Source organism: Eretmochelys imbricata, chromosome 2, assembly GCF_965152235.1.
Source record: "Eretmochelys imbricata isolate rEreImb1 chromosome 2, rEreImb1.hap1, whole genome shotgun sequence".
Taxonomy (NCBI): domain Eukaryota; kingdom Metazoa; phylum Chordata; order Testudines; family Cheloniidae; genus Eretmochelys; species Eretmochelys imbricata.
Window position 1 is genome coordinate 109,334,586 of NC_135573.1, and position 18,604 is coordinate 109,353,189.

The following is an 18,604-nucleotide window of genomic DNA, read 5'->3' on the forward strand; positions in this document are numbered from 1 at the left end:
GCTGCACAGTGATCTCCCACCTCTGTGCAGCCAGTGCTCTGTACCCCCAATGACATGCTGGAGCCTCCACATTTATTTGACAAATAAAATTTGAAAAATATTGCAGAATTTTAAAATGTGTGCAGAATTTTAAAATATTTGGCACAGAATGCCCTCAGGAGTAGCACTTGCACTGTCCTGTCCAGGCTACTTATTCCTCCTTAAGGAGCTTGATCCTACCGTGGCTACAGATAGATCCAGCCAGGCTTTTCCCTTTGGCTGCTATGGAGCACTTCTTCCCCACAGCCCTCTGGACATGAGGTAGGTGCTTTGCTCTTACATCTTTCTTTGTCTCCCTCTTATAGGAAGCACATCCCACCCCCAATACTGCACATATTGCCTGGTCACCTGAGCCAACAATACAGCACATTTAGGGCAGAAACTAGGATGTAAAATATGACTGCTTTTTGGCTCTGAGTAGCAGCACAGTCTATCCCAAGGAAGCAACCATGGTGGATGGGAAACAGAACCATTGTAGGTAAAACGGCCAGTTGAAAAGGGGGAAACAAGCAAGTGGAAGGTAAAGACAAAAGAAATTGGGAAAGAGAGGAAAGAAAAGAGTTTGAAAACTACAGATACCAATAAAGAAGAAAGGCTGGATTTGTGGCTAAGGTATAGGACTGTGAGCTCAGCTTCTGTTCCCAGCTCTACACTGACTGACTGCGGGATCTTAGGAAAAGCACTACCTCTTTCTACGTCTGTGTTTATCCAGGCTTAAAAGGGGGATGAATATATTGCTCCACCTCACTGGTCCTGGGATAGGAGTATTAGAGTGAATGATTATGAGAGGGGGAAGTGTGTGCCCTTGATAGGCTCTCCTTGTACTGTGGTCCCACATCATTCCTTTCTCTGAGAATCTCCACAGGCTCTACACCAGGGGTCTCAAACACGCAGCTGGCGGACTTATTTCCTGCATGCCATAAGCGCCGACTCCCCCACTCTGCCCCTCACCCCCGCCCCTCTCCTCACATCCCCCCCGAGCACGCCGCGTCCCCACTCCTCTGCCTACCTCCTGGTGTTTAGGACTTTCCAGGAGGGAGGGGGGAGGAGCGGGGACGCAGCACTCTCAGCGGAGGAGGCGGGGCCGGGGCGGGGATTTGTGGAAGGGGTTGGAATAGGGGCAGGGAGGGGGTGGAGTTGGGGCAGGGACTTTGGGGAAGGGGTGGGGCATGTACTGAAGTGTTGCTAGAGGCAAAGAAACCCGGGCTGCCCCTGTCGTCTCCCCAGTCCCGGGGCCTTCCTCCTCCGCCTGCCCAGCGCCAGGCTGCCAACTTGTGCCAAGCCAGGCAAGTGGAGTGGCAGGAGCATAGGGCAGCGCGAGGCTCTCCCGTCACCCTCCCGGCCACACAAAAACGTGCGCTGGCTGCAGCAGGGCTAAGCGGAGCCGGGCGCTGTAGAGCTGCGAGCAGCAGAAGGGAGGGAGAGCAACAGGCTGAGCAGGGGACCCGCGGGGGCCGCTGAGGCTGTATTACCGTGCTGGGCTGACGGGTGGGGGGGTTTGTGTTTTTTTTCTCAGTCAGCCCCTTGCTAGTTTCTCGGGGCATCGCAGAGTTTTCACATTTGAAAACAGCCCCCAACTCCTCACTCCTCCCTTAGAAACAAGCATGATTTGCAAACTGGGGGCGGGGCGGCGTTTCCAAGCCGTGAGTTCCACTGCCCATCTGTTTCCTTCTGCTCCCTCGTTACACAAGCCTTGTGCAGCTAGATACCTCTTGTGGCTATGGTAACACACCTCTTTTCATTAGGTGCCAGCAATGTGTTTGGTAAGACCTCAAACAGCTTAAAGTCTAGCAGAGATACACAGGAGCCAGGATGCACAGGAAGACCCAGAGCGGGGACTAACCTGGAGCAGTTTGGGAGAGGGGATTGTTTATTTGGGCATCTGTGCTGTGATTTGAATCATACCTGTCATTCCCCTTGGCTTTAAGGCTTTGTTGCAATGCACATGCTATGGGAGCCTGTTCTGAAAGGTGCTAAGCACCCTGAGATCCCACTGGTCTCAGTGGGAGGAGAAGGCATCTCAGCTCTGCACAAAGGAAGTTCTAACAGAGAGATGACCCAATTGGGGGGGGGAAGTAGTCAAAACCTGCGTCCCAGCCCCTTGCTGTTCTGGGCTGTGACCTCAAGCTGAAAGGTGCTACCAGCTGCCTTCTGTGAGGTTCAGCGCATGCTCACTGCCAATGGCTCTTAGCCCATCAGTCCCACCAGTCCCCATGACAGCTCCCTCTACCTCCGCAAGGGTAAATGGCAATGTTTGGAAGTACATATATATGTGAACAGTTTTTCTCTTCCATGAAGATTAACAAATCTTCAAAGGGCTCACTGATGAATATTTGCAAGCAACGCTTGAGATTGGTTTCGTCTCAGGATATCAAACCTAATATTGATGCCCTGGTTGATGCAAAACACTGCCAGCTAAGTGGCCAAAAATGAAATGATAAAATTAGCATTGACTTTTTGCATTACAGCTTTTAAAAAGTTAATACATTGACTTTTAATAGCATACTATATTACTCTTCATTTTTGACTATACTTTTGTATGGTTGTATGAAAAGGTTTGAGTGATGCGGCCCACGGGCCAATGTACTAGTCTTCATGTGGCCCTCTTGGTGATTTGAGTTTGAAAGCCCTGCTCCCCACTGTCTTTTCCACTGCATACCTCCGATGAAGTGAGCTGTAGCTCACAAAAGCTTATGCGCAAATAAATTTGTTAGTCTCTGTGGTGCCACAAGTCCTCCTTTTCTTTTTGCGGATACAGACTAGCACTGCTGCTCCTCTGAAACCTGCTCTACACAGACAGTCACAATTTCTTTGCTTCTATTAAACTAGTGACAAATCCCCCCAGATGTTAATGGGAGAAGCATCAGACACACTGCTCTGCTCCCGTCCCCCTCCCTCTACAGCAAGGAGCAGGCGCCCTCGCGCTTTGAACAGCCGGCATCCCGACACACCCCCAGCGCGCGCGCGCGCGCTCCCTCTGCAAGGCGCGCACGCCTTTCGTTCGCTTCACAGCCTCCAGCCGCGACTTGGGTTCTGGGCGCTGATTGGCTGCTGCCTTCCCGCTTCCTTCCCCTCCTCCGAGAACCCGCCATTTTGAAAACCTTGTTGATTCCGGCCCGGGGAGAGTGTGAGCGCGAGACGTGGAGCGCGCGCCTGTCCCCACCCCCATCCCGGTCACTGTGAACTGTCGCCTTCAGCCGCCGCCCACACGGGCGAGAGGAGCCGGGCCCCGCCGGGCAGCGCCGAGCCGAGGTGGGTGAACCGCGACTCCGGCGAGGGGCTGCGGCCGCTGTGATGCCACGGCGGAGGGGCTCCGGGGCCAGAGGCCTGTAGGAGCCCCGGATCCCTAGCGTGGGCGGAGTCACTCCGGCTGTCCGGCCCTGCAGGGATCGAGCCCGGCCAGGCCTGTTCCCTGCGCGGGAGCCAGGCCCAGGGCAGAGTGAGCCGCCAGCCCCGTCCCCCGCCTGAGCCCGCTGCCACCCCCGCGCCAGGATCTCTGATTTTCCCGGCTCCGCTCCCTGCTGCCCGCGGCGAGTTGTTTCCCGCCTGCAGGGTTTCTTGGGGGCCCCAGTCCTGGCGGGGGCCCCGTCCCGCTCGGGGTCGCTGCTTTCCCCAGCCACAGCGCGGGCCGACCCGCGCTTCCCTGCAGCCCCCGCATCCCGCCCTGCAGAGCGGATGCATCCCCGTGGCCAGGGTCGTCAGTCTTGCTGTGCAGCGCACACGCTGCGGCGGCCACCCCGCCGTGTTAGTTCGCGTAGCTAATTCTCCACCCCCGGACACTGGTCGCTGTCCAAAGCTGAGTCCCGTCGGTTAAGCAAGGTAACCTTCAGTGCCTTGAGTGTTGCTGAGGGGGAAGCTTGGCTACGTCTTTAAAATTGCTGCTACTTTTGAGTCGTGTGAACAAACTTAACAGCTGAAAATGGCCAAGGCCAAGTTCAGTTTTTGTTTTCTGTTTGGAATTGGAGTAACAGCACAAATGATTGAAAAGTTACTTCTGAATGTGCTTATTAGGCATCTCATTTGGCAAACAGTGTGAAAACCCTTCTCTCCTCCTTCCCTTCCCTGCTTGAAATCGCAGGCCACATCATCCCAGAGTAGGAATGGTTCTCAACCTTTCCAGACTACTGTACCCTTTCAGGAGTCTGATTTGTCTTGCCTACCCCAAGTTTCACCTCACTTTAAAAACTCAGGCTTCAGCCTCACCTAGTGGGGCTTTGGCCTTCTGCCCTGGGCCTCAGCTGCTGGCCCTAGTGACCCAATTAAAACGAACTCACCCACTGCTTGAAAACAGCTGATGTAGTATACAGAACAGTGTACATAAGTCATTGTATGACATTTTAGTTTGTACTGACTTTGCTAGTGCTTTTTATGTAGCTCGTTGTAAAACTAGGCAAATATCTGGATGAGTTGACGTGTATCTCCTGAAACCTCTCCATTCCCTCTGATTGAAGACCCCTGTTCTAAAGCATTTGTCAGGACACATTACATGAAGTTGATTATAAATATCTTATTGGAACAGCTGACCTTTTCTTAATCTATTTGCTTAACATTAGGAACAGGAAACAATAATCATGTGACTTTTAGGAGCTCTAGGACAGCTGTGTTTTGTTTCATTTTGTTTTTTTTGTAAATTGTGATCACTTTTTCAAAGATACAATCACTGAACTTATAGACAGATTTTCTTCTGTCCCCCTGATAACCATTGCATTACTCTGTCTTCAAGGGAATTTCTTCTCCTCCCTCCCCCCCCACCTTCACAGAAATGAGATTTTTAACTTCAAAGCCAGATTTGAGCCATTTTAAATATTAATGCTATTAAGCAAGACTTTTTTTTTAAATAAAGAAATTCATTCAAAGCACTAATACATGATTGATGTTCCATGTTCCAGATTTTATGGCCAGAAGGATCAGACTAGATCATCTCATCTGATCTTTTGTATATAGCACATGCCATCTAGAATTTCATCCAGTTATCCTTGTTCCAAAAGCAGTGTGTACTCCTCTAAGTTGTTTTTTGTTCGTACATTATGTGAATGTGTACTTACTATATGACAACATAAACTTAAATCAATATGCATGTTTAACCAAAAGCAGAAGTAGAATATTCCCTATCTGAAGTGTGGCATAATGAAGATTGTGGGTTTTTTAAACACTTGTATTTTCTGGCTCTTGATATTTTGTCAGGAGCTTTAAGCTATGTTAATGCAGTGTTGTTGCTTTCAGTAGGTATGGCTGTATAGTTCAGGATGCAGACTATGAGACCTTCATGTCTGGATGGATTTGATAACATTGCCATCTGTTCTAACTAAAACTTTTACTTTAAAATGCACTGTTCTTTAGTGGGGTATTCGCATAGTCACAAAAAATGGCCAGACTTGCATGACGAGGATGTGAAAAATTGTTCATATTCCTCTTTAGGTTACCTGAATTTGTGTTTATAGCATCAAATAGTCAGTGTAAAGTATTCACAGTAATATTGTGACAGGACTTTTATCCAACAAAGATGTCTGGTAGATATATTTAGACTTGGACAAATGAGTTTTACTGGTAAATGTTAGTAAACATCAGTTGCACTGTACAAACATACAGGGATGAAAACATATTTCCATCAATAATAATTTAAATTTACAGATAGGCAAAGTAAGAAAAATGTTGCTTGAAAATCTACTAGAGTTTGATTTAAGGCTATTTACTATGTATAGTTTGACACAATGCTGACAGTTTGTCTTGTAATGGTTACAAAGCTTTAACTTTTTGAATCTGTCAATAAATAATTGTCTGACTCTCTCCATAATTTCCCACAACTGAACATGTTTAAACTAAAGCTTAAAACCCCCAATATTGTGCATAAAAATTATAAAAAAAACAGTTCTGCCACGCCTATGTAGATTCAAGAATTTTTCTTACATGTTGTAATAGCAATGACAGTTCTCTTGTGTTCCACAGAACCACCCACCATGTCTTCCTCAAAAGAAGATACAATGTCTGCTGAACAAACAGATGAGAGAGAACCTGAAACTGAAAACAAAGTTGAGGAAAGTGAGGAGGAGGAGGAGGAGGAAGAAGAAAAAGGTAGGTATACATGCAAAGAAAGGGAAGATTTAAAAATAAGGGCTGAATTAAGTGTCAGAGTATCAGCCTATTCAGCAGTAATTCTTCGGTGTAATCAGTGTTCAAGGATGAGTGAGATGTAACAAACTAGAATATCTTTGGGAATGAAAGAGGGGGCATGGCTCTATGTGCAGATATTTCCTAATGTCTAACACATGAAAATCTAAGTTTATTTTATTAAGCTTCAGCACTTAATTTTAGGAAATAATTTCCTTTTTTAATGTGACTAACTGTATTTGTAATACCTGTGGCACATCTTGACATGAGGAGTCTCAGTGGACCCTGTTGTTGCAATGGAAGCAAGCATCACATGGATGCTTACACTGTATCCATGTAATGGATGTTATTGTGGTGGGCAGTCCAGGGATAAGAAATTCCTGGTTGCTCTGTACTTGGCAGAGAAGGAGATTACAGTTGAAGACAGACTGAGTCTTTCCATGATGGAGCCTCACAAGTAGTTTCTATTCTGGTAATCCAGTGGAAGCTATAAGGAGCAACTCACCTGAACAAAAAAGAAAGTTCCTGTGTGTCCACCCACCACTACTACCTGTGCTATGATAGGTATTGACCAAGGCTCAATCCTAATAGTTCTATACTGGTCCAGAGCAGTGTGTTCCTCAACTCTGTTGTAGATGGCCAATATTGATACAGTCAGACTGGAAATCTGGCCTCGGATAATCTTTCAGAACCAGGGCACCTCACTCCATCCCAAACTGGAGAGCATTTTACCTCACTGCTTGTTTTCTGACAAGGTAGAGCTCTGTAGGCACGAGGTCTCTGAGGAGTTAGCTTATATCCTCTTTGCATCTTAGAAGCCTTCTACAAGGACTGATAATTCCAAGTGGAATATTTCTTCAGTATGTTGCAAAATCACAAATTAGCATGGGGAATTAGCAGGAGGAGCAGTAACTAAAATGACATAGACATAATTTTAAAAAAAAATCAACAATTTCATTTGAAGCATGTGTCAGACTGTGCTGGCATTTGAAATCTGACAGTTTGAAGGTTTTGTGGTTCTCCAGTCTGATTTTGTGAATACCGTGTTGTATTTCAGCCTTCATTTTGAGTGTCAACTTGATTATGTGCTTCACTGTATAATGTAACTGTCATGTGGGACTGCATCAATCCTTTTGTGTTAGGCAGAGCATGTGCCTCTGAGTTTAACCCTGAATGAGAGAGTCATCACTGGCCATTAACTATTCAATGGCATTACCCTGGCAGGACAATGGAGGCTGCCAGCAGAACTGTTAAACCAGCAGCCCACGCAGGGTTGAATGTGTAAGTTCCACTCAAGGGTTGGATAATGGAAAATCACTGCGTGAGAAAGTAAAATATGTTTCAGGTTGGCTTTAAGAGAGAGGCTTTCTAAGTGGGGGAAACACCATTGCTAGAAGAGAAAAAGATGCTGGGGATCCCCTAGGGGACACTGACCAAAAACCCAAAAGTCTTGGGAGTGGTGGGGACACTGGATGGGAGGGATTTGCATTCAGATATTTGTTGTTTATCCATAAATCTGTAACTATTGTACTTTGAACAAAGTGTATATGATTAATAAGTTCCTTTGCAAAGGCTATTAATTCCTTGCTTTGACTATCATGTGATCTCTGAACAGTTAAACAGTAGTGCCATATGGTTGGACCTCTAGGGAGACTCTTGGGAGGTCAGCACTGGTTCTATGGGGCCTTGTGCTACAGGGCTCCACATCCTAAGAGGATGTACAGTAACTCCTCGCTTAATGTTGTAGTTATGTTCCTGAAAAGTGCTACTTTAAGTGAAACGATGTTAAGTGAATCCAGTTTCCCCATAAGAATTAATGTAAATTGGGGGGGGAGGGAGTTAGGTTCCAGGGAAACTTTTTTTGCCAGACAAAAAACATATAAAAAACTCTCTCTCAATATAAGTTTTAAACAAACAATTTAATACTGTACACAGCAATGATGATTGTGAAGCTTGGTTGAGGTGGTGGAGTCAGAGGGTGGGATATTTTCCAAGGAATGCCTTACTGCTAAATGATGATCTAGCACTCGGCTGAGCCCTCAAGGGTTGACACACTGTTGTTAAGGTAGCTTCACGCTCTACAAGGCAGCATGAATGGAAGGAGGAGACACTGTGTGTGTGTGTGTGAGGGAGAGGGAGAGAGGAAGGAAGGGCGGGACAGACTCTCACCATGTGTGAGAGAGAGACACGTGCATTGCCCCTTTAAGTATGCTGACTCTACTCAAAGTACACTGCCTTTTTAAAAAGAAAAGGAGTACTTGTGGCACCTTACAGACTAACCAATTTATTTGAGCATAAGCTTTCGTGAGCTACAGCTCACTGAAAGCTTATGCTCAAATAAATTGGTTAGTCTGTAAGGTGCCACAAGTACTCCTTTTCTTTTTGCGAATACAGACTAACACGGCTGTTACTCTAAAACCTGCCTTTTTAAGTCGATTAGCAAGTTGAGGCAGCAGCAGCTGCTGCCAGCAAGCTCCCTCCATTCTGAGCCCTGTTGTGTCCTTCCTTCCCCAACCCCGTGGCTGTGGAGAAGGGGTACAGGGGAGGGGGACACCCTGTTATTAGCACCCTTCTTTCCCCTACCCCTCACAGCAAGCAGGAGGCTCCTGGGAGCAGTTCCAAAGCAGAGAGCAAGAGCAGCATACAGAGGTGGGGTGGAGGGAGGGATGCCTGAACTACCAGGCAATTGATAGCCTGCTGGGCGGCTGTTGCCCAGGGAACTTAGGGAGCTGCCGGCCCACCCTGGTTCCAAGCTCACATCGGCTAGCTCCATCGGGCTGCTCTTTCTGCTTGCAGTGGACCAAGCAGGTGGCTGCCAAACAATGTTATAAGGGAGCATGTTCTCTAATTGATCAACAACGTTAACCAGGACAATGTTAAGTGAGGAGTTACTGTACAAGACAGGGAGTCTAAATCCTGGGATGCTACAACTTAATTAAAATAGGATCTCATCAATATGCTTGTATAGAGATTATATCCAAACCTACTTTATTTATAGCTGTATATGTATAGTTCAGCTCAGTTTTCAGCAGATGTGGCTCCAGTTAGTTGTAAATCAGTTCTGTACTTCTCTTGGTTACATAAATTATAAGATGTTGTTTGGGGCTCTTGTTAGTTCAGACTAGCATTTTACACTAAAATTTTGTGCAATGTCTCTTAAGTTAATTAGGTACTTCTACTGCATGTTAGGATACTATAGCTGATACCTTGAGATATTTTGAAATTCTCCCCCTTCTCTCCATATGATAGCAGTGCAGTTACAGTGTTTGTCTCACTATTTGTGAAATGTTGTTATGCTTAAGGGAAACTGTCTTTTGCAGAAAAGAGTCTCATTGTTGAAGGGAAGAGAGAGAAGAAAAAAGTAGAGAGATTGACCATGCAGGTATCCTCGTTACAAAGGGAACCTTTTACAATTGCACCAGGCAAGTTTGTCCACTTATTTCAGAACTATAATTGTTCTAACTAGTAGTGAATAGTGAAACTTCTTAAGTTGACTAAAGTATGAATCCTAGATAAGATAACTGAGCCACCATAAATCTTAAAATAGGTTGCTGATTTCTTTTTACGGAAAGGCTATTAAAATTACAGATGTGGAGAGGTTTGTGAAACTGTCAATCAACAATGCTGAAATACTTGAACAAAGTACATTTTTACCTGATCTCAGGCAGGCACATGATGTATAGCGACCATTTGTGAAAGCAAGAACTGCTGGGAATAAATGCTCTGTGTCCAAATATACTTGCACATCAGGTAACAAAAGAATAATATAAAGGTGGCTAGCAAGTTATTTAATTATGATAAACATGGTAAACAGGCAGTCATCTGCCGTCTGAAGTTTTTGGTCTAGGAGTAAAATAACATTATTCCTCTACCTCAAAAATATTTCAGTTTTAAACACTTGCTGTATTTAAAAACAGATACTAGAAGTTATAAACAAATATGTCATTTTGAAGAATATGAATGAGAGAGACAACATAACTTGCTTTAACTCTTTCAGGAAAGGGACAAAAGCTTTGCGAAATTGAAAGGATACAGTTTTTTTTGAGTAAGAAGAAAACAGATGAACTCAGAAATCTACACAAACTCCTTTACAACAGGCCAGGCACAGTAAGTCCATCTTTTGCATGATATTAACACTCTTTTGGTAGAGTTAAAAATGTATAGTGTATCATCACTTTTCCAAGTGGAAATGTGTGTCTTTTTAAAAGCAACATAGTTACAGTGCCTGCCTACAGAATGTTAGCATTAAGATAGACAAGCACTTAATTATAATTACACGTGAAATCCTTTATCTACCATTGTTACAATAACATCTAAGATTACGAACAGAGAAAATAATTTTTTTCTCACGTCTTCGAATTGTTTATCCCGTGTGTTTGACAGCACTACATACATAGTCGGTTTCACTGTGGTCTCTGCATATTTTGTGACATTTTCATATGCAACTGAGGGGAGGAGGACACTGCTTTATTTAAAACAAAACAGAACCCTAGTCTGTCACCCCCTCCCCCTCCCCCCCCCCCCCAATATGTTTGAAAAACCACAAAAACTGGCAGGACTTGGATAGATGAAGTACCTGAAACAACTTAACTTGAGGCTGATCACACTTCAAGCTGATGTGTTACCCCTTTAAACTAATGTCACTTACATGACTAATCTCTTTAAAGGGATAAAATATAAAAGTAAAATAAATTTGAAATTTGAAAAATAATTTGCTAGTGCAGAATATGTTCCAAATGATCTTAACTTTCATCAATAGCAAACTTGTTTCTGAACCATTTATGTGCTAATGAGCATACATTGTTTTGATATGGGGGTGCGAAGAGGCTTGGGTCATGGCTCATGTTGTGGGGAGCATCCAGAGAACGTAAGAAGGGAGATCAATCTAATTCTTTAGACTTTATTTCTAAAGGAGATGTTTTGAAATATGGAAGAGGCACTTATTCTTAAGCCTCATGTGCATTAGGGAAATTTTTGCAAAGATTTCTTATCATTGCTAACACTGGGGTCAGCTTCATTGATGGTACCAATGTTGAAGAAGCCCTAGTGTGGACAAGATGATGTAGTTTTAAGCACCCTGTTACAACTGCTTCAAGCAAATGTGATGATCAAATGTTTAGAAGACCAGCTTCTGGTCTAAAGTAGAGCTCTCAATGCTGTAACCAGTGGTGTAGCTGAGCTGGTGTTAGCAATGGTGGGAAATGTTTGCAAAAATTCCTTAGTGAAGACAATGCTACTAATGGAAGTTTGAAAGTCAAACTCAATGCTATTTTAAAGGGCAAGGAAGTATATGAAAAATACTTACATGAATCCAGGAATCTAAAAATACAAGTCTAAAACTTGCCAACCTTTAATGGCATAAAAATGCATTAACACAGAATTAAGATTGCTTGGTATGTCATCCCTCGCAGAACTTTTTGTTGAGCAGAACTCAAACTACAGAAGACCAGGAAATGCAAAGTTAAGGTTGCCCATGCCACCTTACTCTGCCCTCTTCCATCAATGTCCCAGTACACCCTGTTTTACACACACAGCACTTAGATAATTCTGTAGTGGAAAACAAGTAGTTTACTTAACAAAATATAGAGATTCAAATGATAACTAGATGCTTCCGTGTCATAGAGCAATACTCATCCCAAAGTCCTAGTGTTTTACAGCCAGGTCCTTCCATTCGTGAGACAAAGATGATGTCAGTTTGCCTGCTAGGTGAAATATTCTGGGTGTCTACACCCCAAGATATATCAGAACAATCCATTGTCCTTATTTATAAATAGTATTGCCGCGGTTTCTGTAGTTTTCCTATCTTATTGAAATTGCAAACTCCTGATTAGCCTTTGGCTCAGAATGCAAATAGACATGCATTGTGAGGTGGACAATACCTGCTACACCAGATAAGGAAATAAATGTCTGTTACCCCCTGCCTGAAACAGCCGTTCCTTAGCTAGGTCTCACTTGCTTATCTGCCTTACAAACATAATTTTCAGTTTAGAGATGTAACTTCTTAATTGTTATCCATACATAGTTTCACAAGTGATTATGATGATCAGTTGTTAAGGTCTCTTCCAAGAGCCATTTATTTGCCACCCTTTCATGAATTATTATTTATATATCTAATCCAGGGGGGTCCCTGTAAAACTGTGTGCATCCCCTGTGCCTTCTCTCAATTGGAATCAAGAGGTTCCTGGGTCATACTTCCCCATTGTTAATTGCGTCGAGTATCTGTTCACTGTTAACCTTGTTAGTGAAGACTGAGGCAAAATAGGCACTGAACACTTCAGCCTTCCTGATATTAGTTGGCTCTCTTTCCCCGCTAAGTGGAAGACCTACACTTCCTCTCATCTTTCTCTTGTTCCTAATGTATTTAAAGAAGCTTTTACTGCTTTTTATGTGCCTTTCTAGGTATAACTCTTTTTGTGCCATAGGCTTCCTGATTTTGTGCCTATATGTTTGCACTATTCTTTTGTACTCCTCCTTAGCAATTCATCCATGTTTCCACTTTTTGTAGGATTCTCTTTGATTTTTCAGGTTATTAAAGAGTGCCTCATGGAGCCATATTGGCCTCTTACTATTCTTCTCTTTCAGGGTGGATTTGATTTAAATCATGAATTTAAATCACTAGTCAGGAAGACTCGATTTAATCATGGATTTCTACATAAAAGTACATTCTTGTTGGTTGTCATAACCTTAATACATATTCTTCACAACTCAGAGATAGATGTAGGTTTAATTTTTAGAAGGTACACACTATACATTTGTAAAGTGATTTATTTTGAAAATTAGTTTTACAGCTATATCAGAAAATGAATGATTGTTTGGTTATTTCATTTACCAAAGGTAATTGAAGCAGATATTTATGAAGTCATTAGGAGGTAAACTATCTTCAGTTCAACAGGTTAATCATTAAAATTTGGAGGACTTTCTTGCTGTGCTGTATTAGGAGGAGAACATCACCAGACAGACATTTAAATTTGTTAAGGTCTCTACCTAAAACAACATTATGTATTCTGGATTTTTTTCTTCAAGAGCAAACATATGCTTGTTTTGTTAAAAATATTATGAATTTTTGAATTTAGTGAAACATTCCAGTGTTTTCAAATCAGGTTTGTTTTTGTTAAAATTGTGTTAACTAAAATAGTTAAATGAATTGTTTTTTTTAAAAAACAAATTAAATCGAGTGTCAGCCAAGTCAACATGAGAAACTTAAAATATTGGCTTCTGCAGCTAACTCAGTCGTCTTCACCTTCATTTTCCTGTTTGTTCATAATCTGGAAAAGAAAAACAAGCTTTCCTGCTTTTCAGGTCCCAAATGATGTCTCAATTTGGAATGATTTAGTCCAAAGGAAGAAAATATACTTTCTGTACCGGCAGAAGAAGCTACTGCTGTTAAAAGTGAGATTATCACTTCAACAGTCTCTGAATCCAAGTGCTTAAGTGACTTCCACCAATTCACTGGTGTTACTTTCTTTAAAACATCATCAGCAAACATATTTCTTAAATGGTTCACCCTTAGCTCTGAAATTTATTATAGTTGGCATTATGAAGGAATGATTGCTGGAGGTCCATGTCATAGCCAGTTTCTCTTCTTCAGCAGTTAGGGTTTGACCCTGGTACCGAGTATTGAGAATATTTGCAAAAAAACAAGCTGGTGATAGTGCATGTTCCATTTATTTGGTTTTTTAATGTTTGTAATTTAACTCTGTCATTGCATATTTCACTTTTTAAGATCTCGCTCAGTTCCTTCCAAATTTCAACAGCATCAGCAATAAAACAGCTATTTCCGTGCATTTTGTTCAAGGCTACAGAAATAGGCTTCAGGGTAATTAGCGTGTATTCAACATTTCTCTGAAGCCCAATGTTGAGAACTTTGGCTGTGACAGTGCCATCTATTTTTTCACAATTTTGTTCACAAACTGTCATCAGATTAGGCCAGTTCTTGATACAGTGCTCAAACCAGTCCACTACTGAGTTCCATCGCACATCTTGTGGAGAGTTAGCTTGGTTCCTCCCACTTTTTTCAGAGCAGCTGCTGCAAAGTGGTTGTTACGGAAGTATTTTGCAATTTCAATAACATTAGCCTTTATTTCTGGAACACTGAAGTCTTTGTCTAGGAGGTGCATCAAATGAGCACTGCAACTCTATGTTATTAGCTTGGGACTCTCTTCAAATAATTTATTCTCATCTTGGATACATTTGCAGCATTGTCTGTGACCAAGCTGCATACTAGACATTTGAATTTTTTTTCACTGTTTGTTATAGCTTTTACTGGTACGTCTTATAAGTATTCTGCTGTGTGTGCATTTCCTGATGTATCAGTTCTTTCTGTAAGAAAGACATTCCTCACAAGCACATACAACAGGATGATTGTGAACATTGCTCCACACATCAAAACTCAGGTTAACAATTTCACCCTCTGGACCTTTTGCACACTGCTCAATTTCTCTTTCATACGCTTTGTCCAGCAATTGGCCTGTGACATCTGCTCTGTTGAGTGGACTGTATCCTGGTCTTAATGACTGAACCACGTTAATGAAGTATGGGTTCTCAATCATACAGAAAGGAGAGCTTGTTGTATAAACAAACCAGGCAATTTTTTCATCAATTACCTCTTTTTGTAATCTGCTGGTTCTTATTACAAACTTATCTATGGTTGTTTCTGGATGATGGAGATTTTTTTTTTCTTTTTGCTGCAGGTGTTATACTGTGGCTATGTGACATGCATGATGTGACTGAAATACTATCATTGGCAGATAACTCTGAAACTATAGAAAATGATGGTGATCTTGAAGGTAGATAGTCTTCAGAATCCTGAATGTTGAGGATGGAGTCTCCTAAACAAAATAAGTCAGTTCAGTTATTTAATTATTATTACCATACTGCTGATTTAGTATTACTCATTGCATTCACTGACACTCAGTACTACTTTAAATGTGAAATTGTAAAAGGAAGATCTGCCTATTTCAGCTATTTTTTATCAAAACTGCATCTAAAATTATAGTACCATAGAGTAACAACTATATTTTTTGCTCAAACATGAGAATTCAAGAATAGTCCAGAAGGAAGACAGGCAGTCCTTAAGAAAGAAGTATGAAATAAAAAAGTATACCAACCTGAAAATACTGCATGTTTGGACTGTTCCTTTCATCCTCTTCAACACAGCTTCCTCCTGAGAAGGGACATATCTCATGATGTTGTTTCATTCGGGCAACCAGGCCTTTCATTTCTTTGTTGCACTGTTTGCATTTTGCATGCATGCGTGTCTTACCCACAGGTAGAAGAACTTCATTAAAATATTCCCAAACTGAGTCCCTTTTACGGCGTGCTGCCATTATAGATTTTCCCTTCTAGTGAGAGAATGGTATGGTAGATCTCAAATGAATGAAGGCTACACTCAGAAAGACCTCAAGACTTCTGGAATATGCTGCTCAAAATGTTTCACTTTTGTTTCTACTGCCTGTCCCTCTCTTCTCACATTTATCTCCAGACTTCTTCTCCTTGTCCAGATCTGTTCCACCCACAACAATCTTCTATTCATTGAACTTTTTGAAACTTTGCACTTTTAGAGAGAGGTAAGGCATTGACTCTGTACACAAATTTACAGAGGGACAATAGGTTTGAGGTCTGTTATTTCTCACCTCTATTATTTATTTTATTTTAAATCATTTTTGCTGTTAACAAGCATGTTATCTCTGGAGACCCAAACTGAGGACTGCAAAACTAAGCATCTCTGATGGTATCTTCTAGACTGATCACTGAGTCCCATTGGGTAGATAGAAAGATTAACCTAAATAATCTATACAGAAGCCCCTGGAATCTCATAAGATTGGGTCCCTAATCCATAGAATCATAGAATATCAGGGTTGGAAGGGACCCCAGAAGGTCATCTAGTCCAACCCCCTGCTCGAAGCAGGACCAATTCCCAGTTAAATCATCCCAGCCAGGGCTTTGTCAAAGACCTTAAAAACCTCTAAGGAAGGAGATTCTACCACCTCCCTAGGTAACGCATTCCAGTGTTTCGCCACCCTCATAGTGATCTATTGGAACTCATTTACAAAACATTACATGACTATATTGTCTCACACTATAGAATTAGAATTTATAATCCCTATACTATGATGAGCTATCTTTGAGCTATAATGTATCTTAATTAAAACTATCTTTAGATAGGTGTTTTTTCCCCATGGATCTATCTACGAGTTCTCAGAGTTTGTTCAAGTCTACTTTTCTGGAGTTTGTTGTCCTTATTTTGCTGCTCTCATTCCTTCCTTTCCTTGGACTCAGGAAATCTATCATTTCATTATCACTTTCACCCAAATTACCTTCCAGCATCAGATTTGCAACCAATTTCTCCCTTCTGGTCAGATTCAAGTCTAAAATTGCAGTTCCCCGGTTACTTGGTCCACCTTCTGAGACCAGAAGTTGCCACCAGTACATTACAGGAACTTATTGACCATCTTGTGTTTTTTTCCATATTCCTTTCCCAAAAGGTGTCTGGGTAGTTAACATTCCCTATTACTACCTGATCTTGTGTTTTGGATATTTGTTGTTTGTTCTAGAAATGCCTTGTCCAACTCCTCTTCCTGTTCTGAGGGTCTGCAGATGTCTGTTGTGATATCACCTCTTTTTTTCCCCATTTATCTTTACCCAGAGACTTTCAACTGGTCTGCCTCTCATCTTCTGGACATCGGAACAAGTGTGTTCCCTCTATACCAATATTCCAATATTAGATTCATCCCACCAAGTCTTTGATGGCAATTAAGTCATGATGGTTAAGTGAAAGTGTAGGTTGAGATGGTATGTCTACGTTTGAGATGGCAGATCTGATTCCTAGCTCATGTAGATGTACACAAGCTAGCATGCTAAAAATATCAATATAACTGCAATAGCAGAGGCGGCTGGTTGAGATAGCCGCCCAAGTACGTATCCAGGAGGTCTGGGTGGGTTTGTACTCAGGCGGCTACCATAAGCCGCTGCCTGTGCTACCCTTGCTGTACTGAGATCTTTAGCATGCTAGCTCAAGCAGAATCACACCACCCAGTATGTACACTGTACATGTATTCTTTCTGGGGAGTTGTCTAAGTCTGTGAGTGTAGCTACACCAGGATCCGGAAACTCCTGAATATTATGGTGCCAAGGGCCAGCGTGTGTGTGCACATATTGTGGCATTTCTCAAAGAGGGCAGAGGTAAGGTGATACTAAAAAAGTAAAACCACACAATCGAAACCAGTCTGTTCTTTACTTTTTATGCTGCTTACTCAACTTATGCAATAAACCAGACTAGCCAGTATCGGCCTCTTAGGCACTGGCAAAAGGCTGCAGATGTTGGGGTTGGAACCATTACAGTGGTACTTCATAAAGCTGAAGGCCAGTAGGGACAATCAGATCCATTTCATCTGACCTCCTCTAACATAAGCCTAAATCTAACTTGGATTTTCACACTTCTGAGCGACGTAGTTATTACTGATATAAGTGTGTAGTGTAGACCTGGCCTGAGTAAATTTCCCAGACCTGAAGAAGAGCTCTGTATAAGCTTGAAAGCTTGTCTCAGTAACAGGAATTTGTCCAATAAAAGATACTACCTCACCCACATTTTCTCAAATACATGACTACTAAAGTATTTTCGTACATTTTACCACACTATACAATGGCTGATCATAATGTCCTAATTCTGTATGCCCTTTCGAATGTAAGCATCTGAACAAACTTTCTCATATACTAATAACAATTAGCTGAATAAACATTGCTGGATGTAATCTATTAAACTGTTTCCAATGAGACATAATCAATGTGTTCTGTTTTAGGTTGCCTCACTAAAGAAGAACGTGGGTCAGTTCAGCGGGTTTCCATTTGAAAAAGGAAGTGATCAATATAAAAAAAAGGAAGAAATGTTAAAAAAGTAATGACTTCTATAACTACTTAATATAGCTAAATCATGCTGGTTACACTTATTTTCTAATGTTTGCTCCAGGTAATCTAAATTTTAGGATGAGGGATTATTTTCTAGAGCTTTGCTTTTTGTCCTTGAGCTCAACTTAAACAATTTTATTTCTTAATATGTTCTAAATATTATTTCAAATCACATTTAAACATTTCTAAAGAACTAGTTTCATTAGACATGTGCTCTCTCTAACTTCAGATGTAGGTTTAATCTTAATGGTGCAGGATTGTACTGGAAAGCAATTGCTGTTACGTATTGTAATTTTTTTCTAGAGGTTAGAAAAAACATATTTAATGAAGTTCCAACACCAGAGTGGCTTGAACTTCATGTAGAAGGCTTTAAATAATTTCCTCTTGTATTTTATGTAATCTCTGGATGTTAGCAAATGTCTACCAAGAAGCAGAACAGCCATCCTTAGTTTTCTGTATCTCTGATCTTCCTTTTGCTGTACCACTTGTAAATGCTGGGTTTGGACAATGCAGCCCCCACATTTCTAGGTCTAGTTGGCCCCAGTGGTCTCCA

General features: G+C 41.9%; 1 protein-coding gene across 3 annotated transcripts in view; it reads left to right on the forward strand.

Annotated features, from left to right (window-relative positions):
* Window positions 1-3,118: 3,118 nt before the first annotated feature.
* Window positions 3,119-18,604, forward strand: part of DEK (DEK proto-oncogene) — a 33,361-nt gene continuing 17,875 nt past the window's right edge. The window contains exons 1-5 of one of the 3 annotated variants that reach the window (XM_077810579.1): window positions 3,119-3,291; window positions 5,986-6,111; window positions 9,468-9,569; window positions 10,145-10,254; window positions 17,946-18,040. In XM_077810579.1, coding sequence (XP_077666705.1) covers window positions 5,997-6,111; window positions 9,468-9,569; window positions 10,145-10,254; window positions 17,946-18,040 — 422 coding nt within the window. In that variant the 5' untranslated portion in view covers window positions 3,119-3,291; window positions 5,986-5,996. Of the gene's footprint in view, window positions 3,292-3,509; window positions 3,859-5,985; window positions 6,112-9,467; window positions 9,570-10,144; window positions 10,255-17,945; window positions 18,041-18,604 lie in introns of those variants that run through there. The other 2 variants (XM_077810577.1, XM_077810578.1) reach the window with 2 other exon arrangements.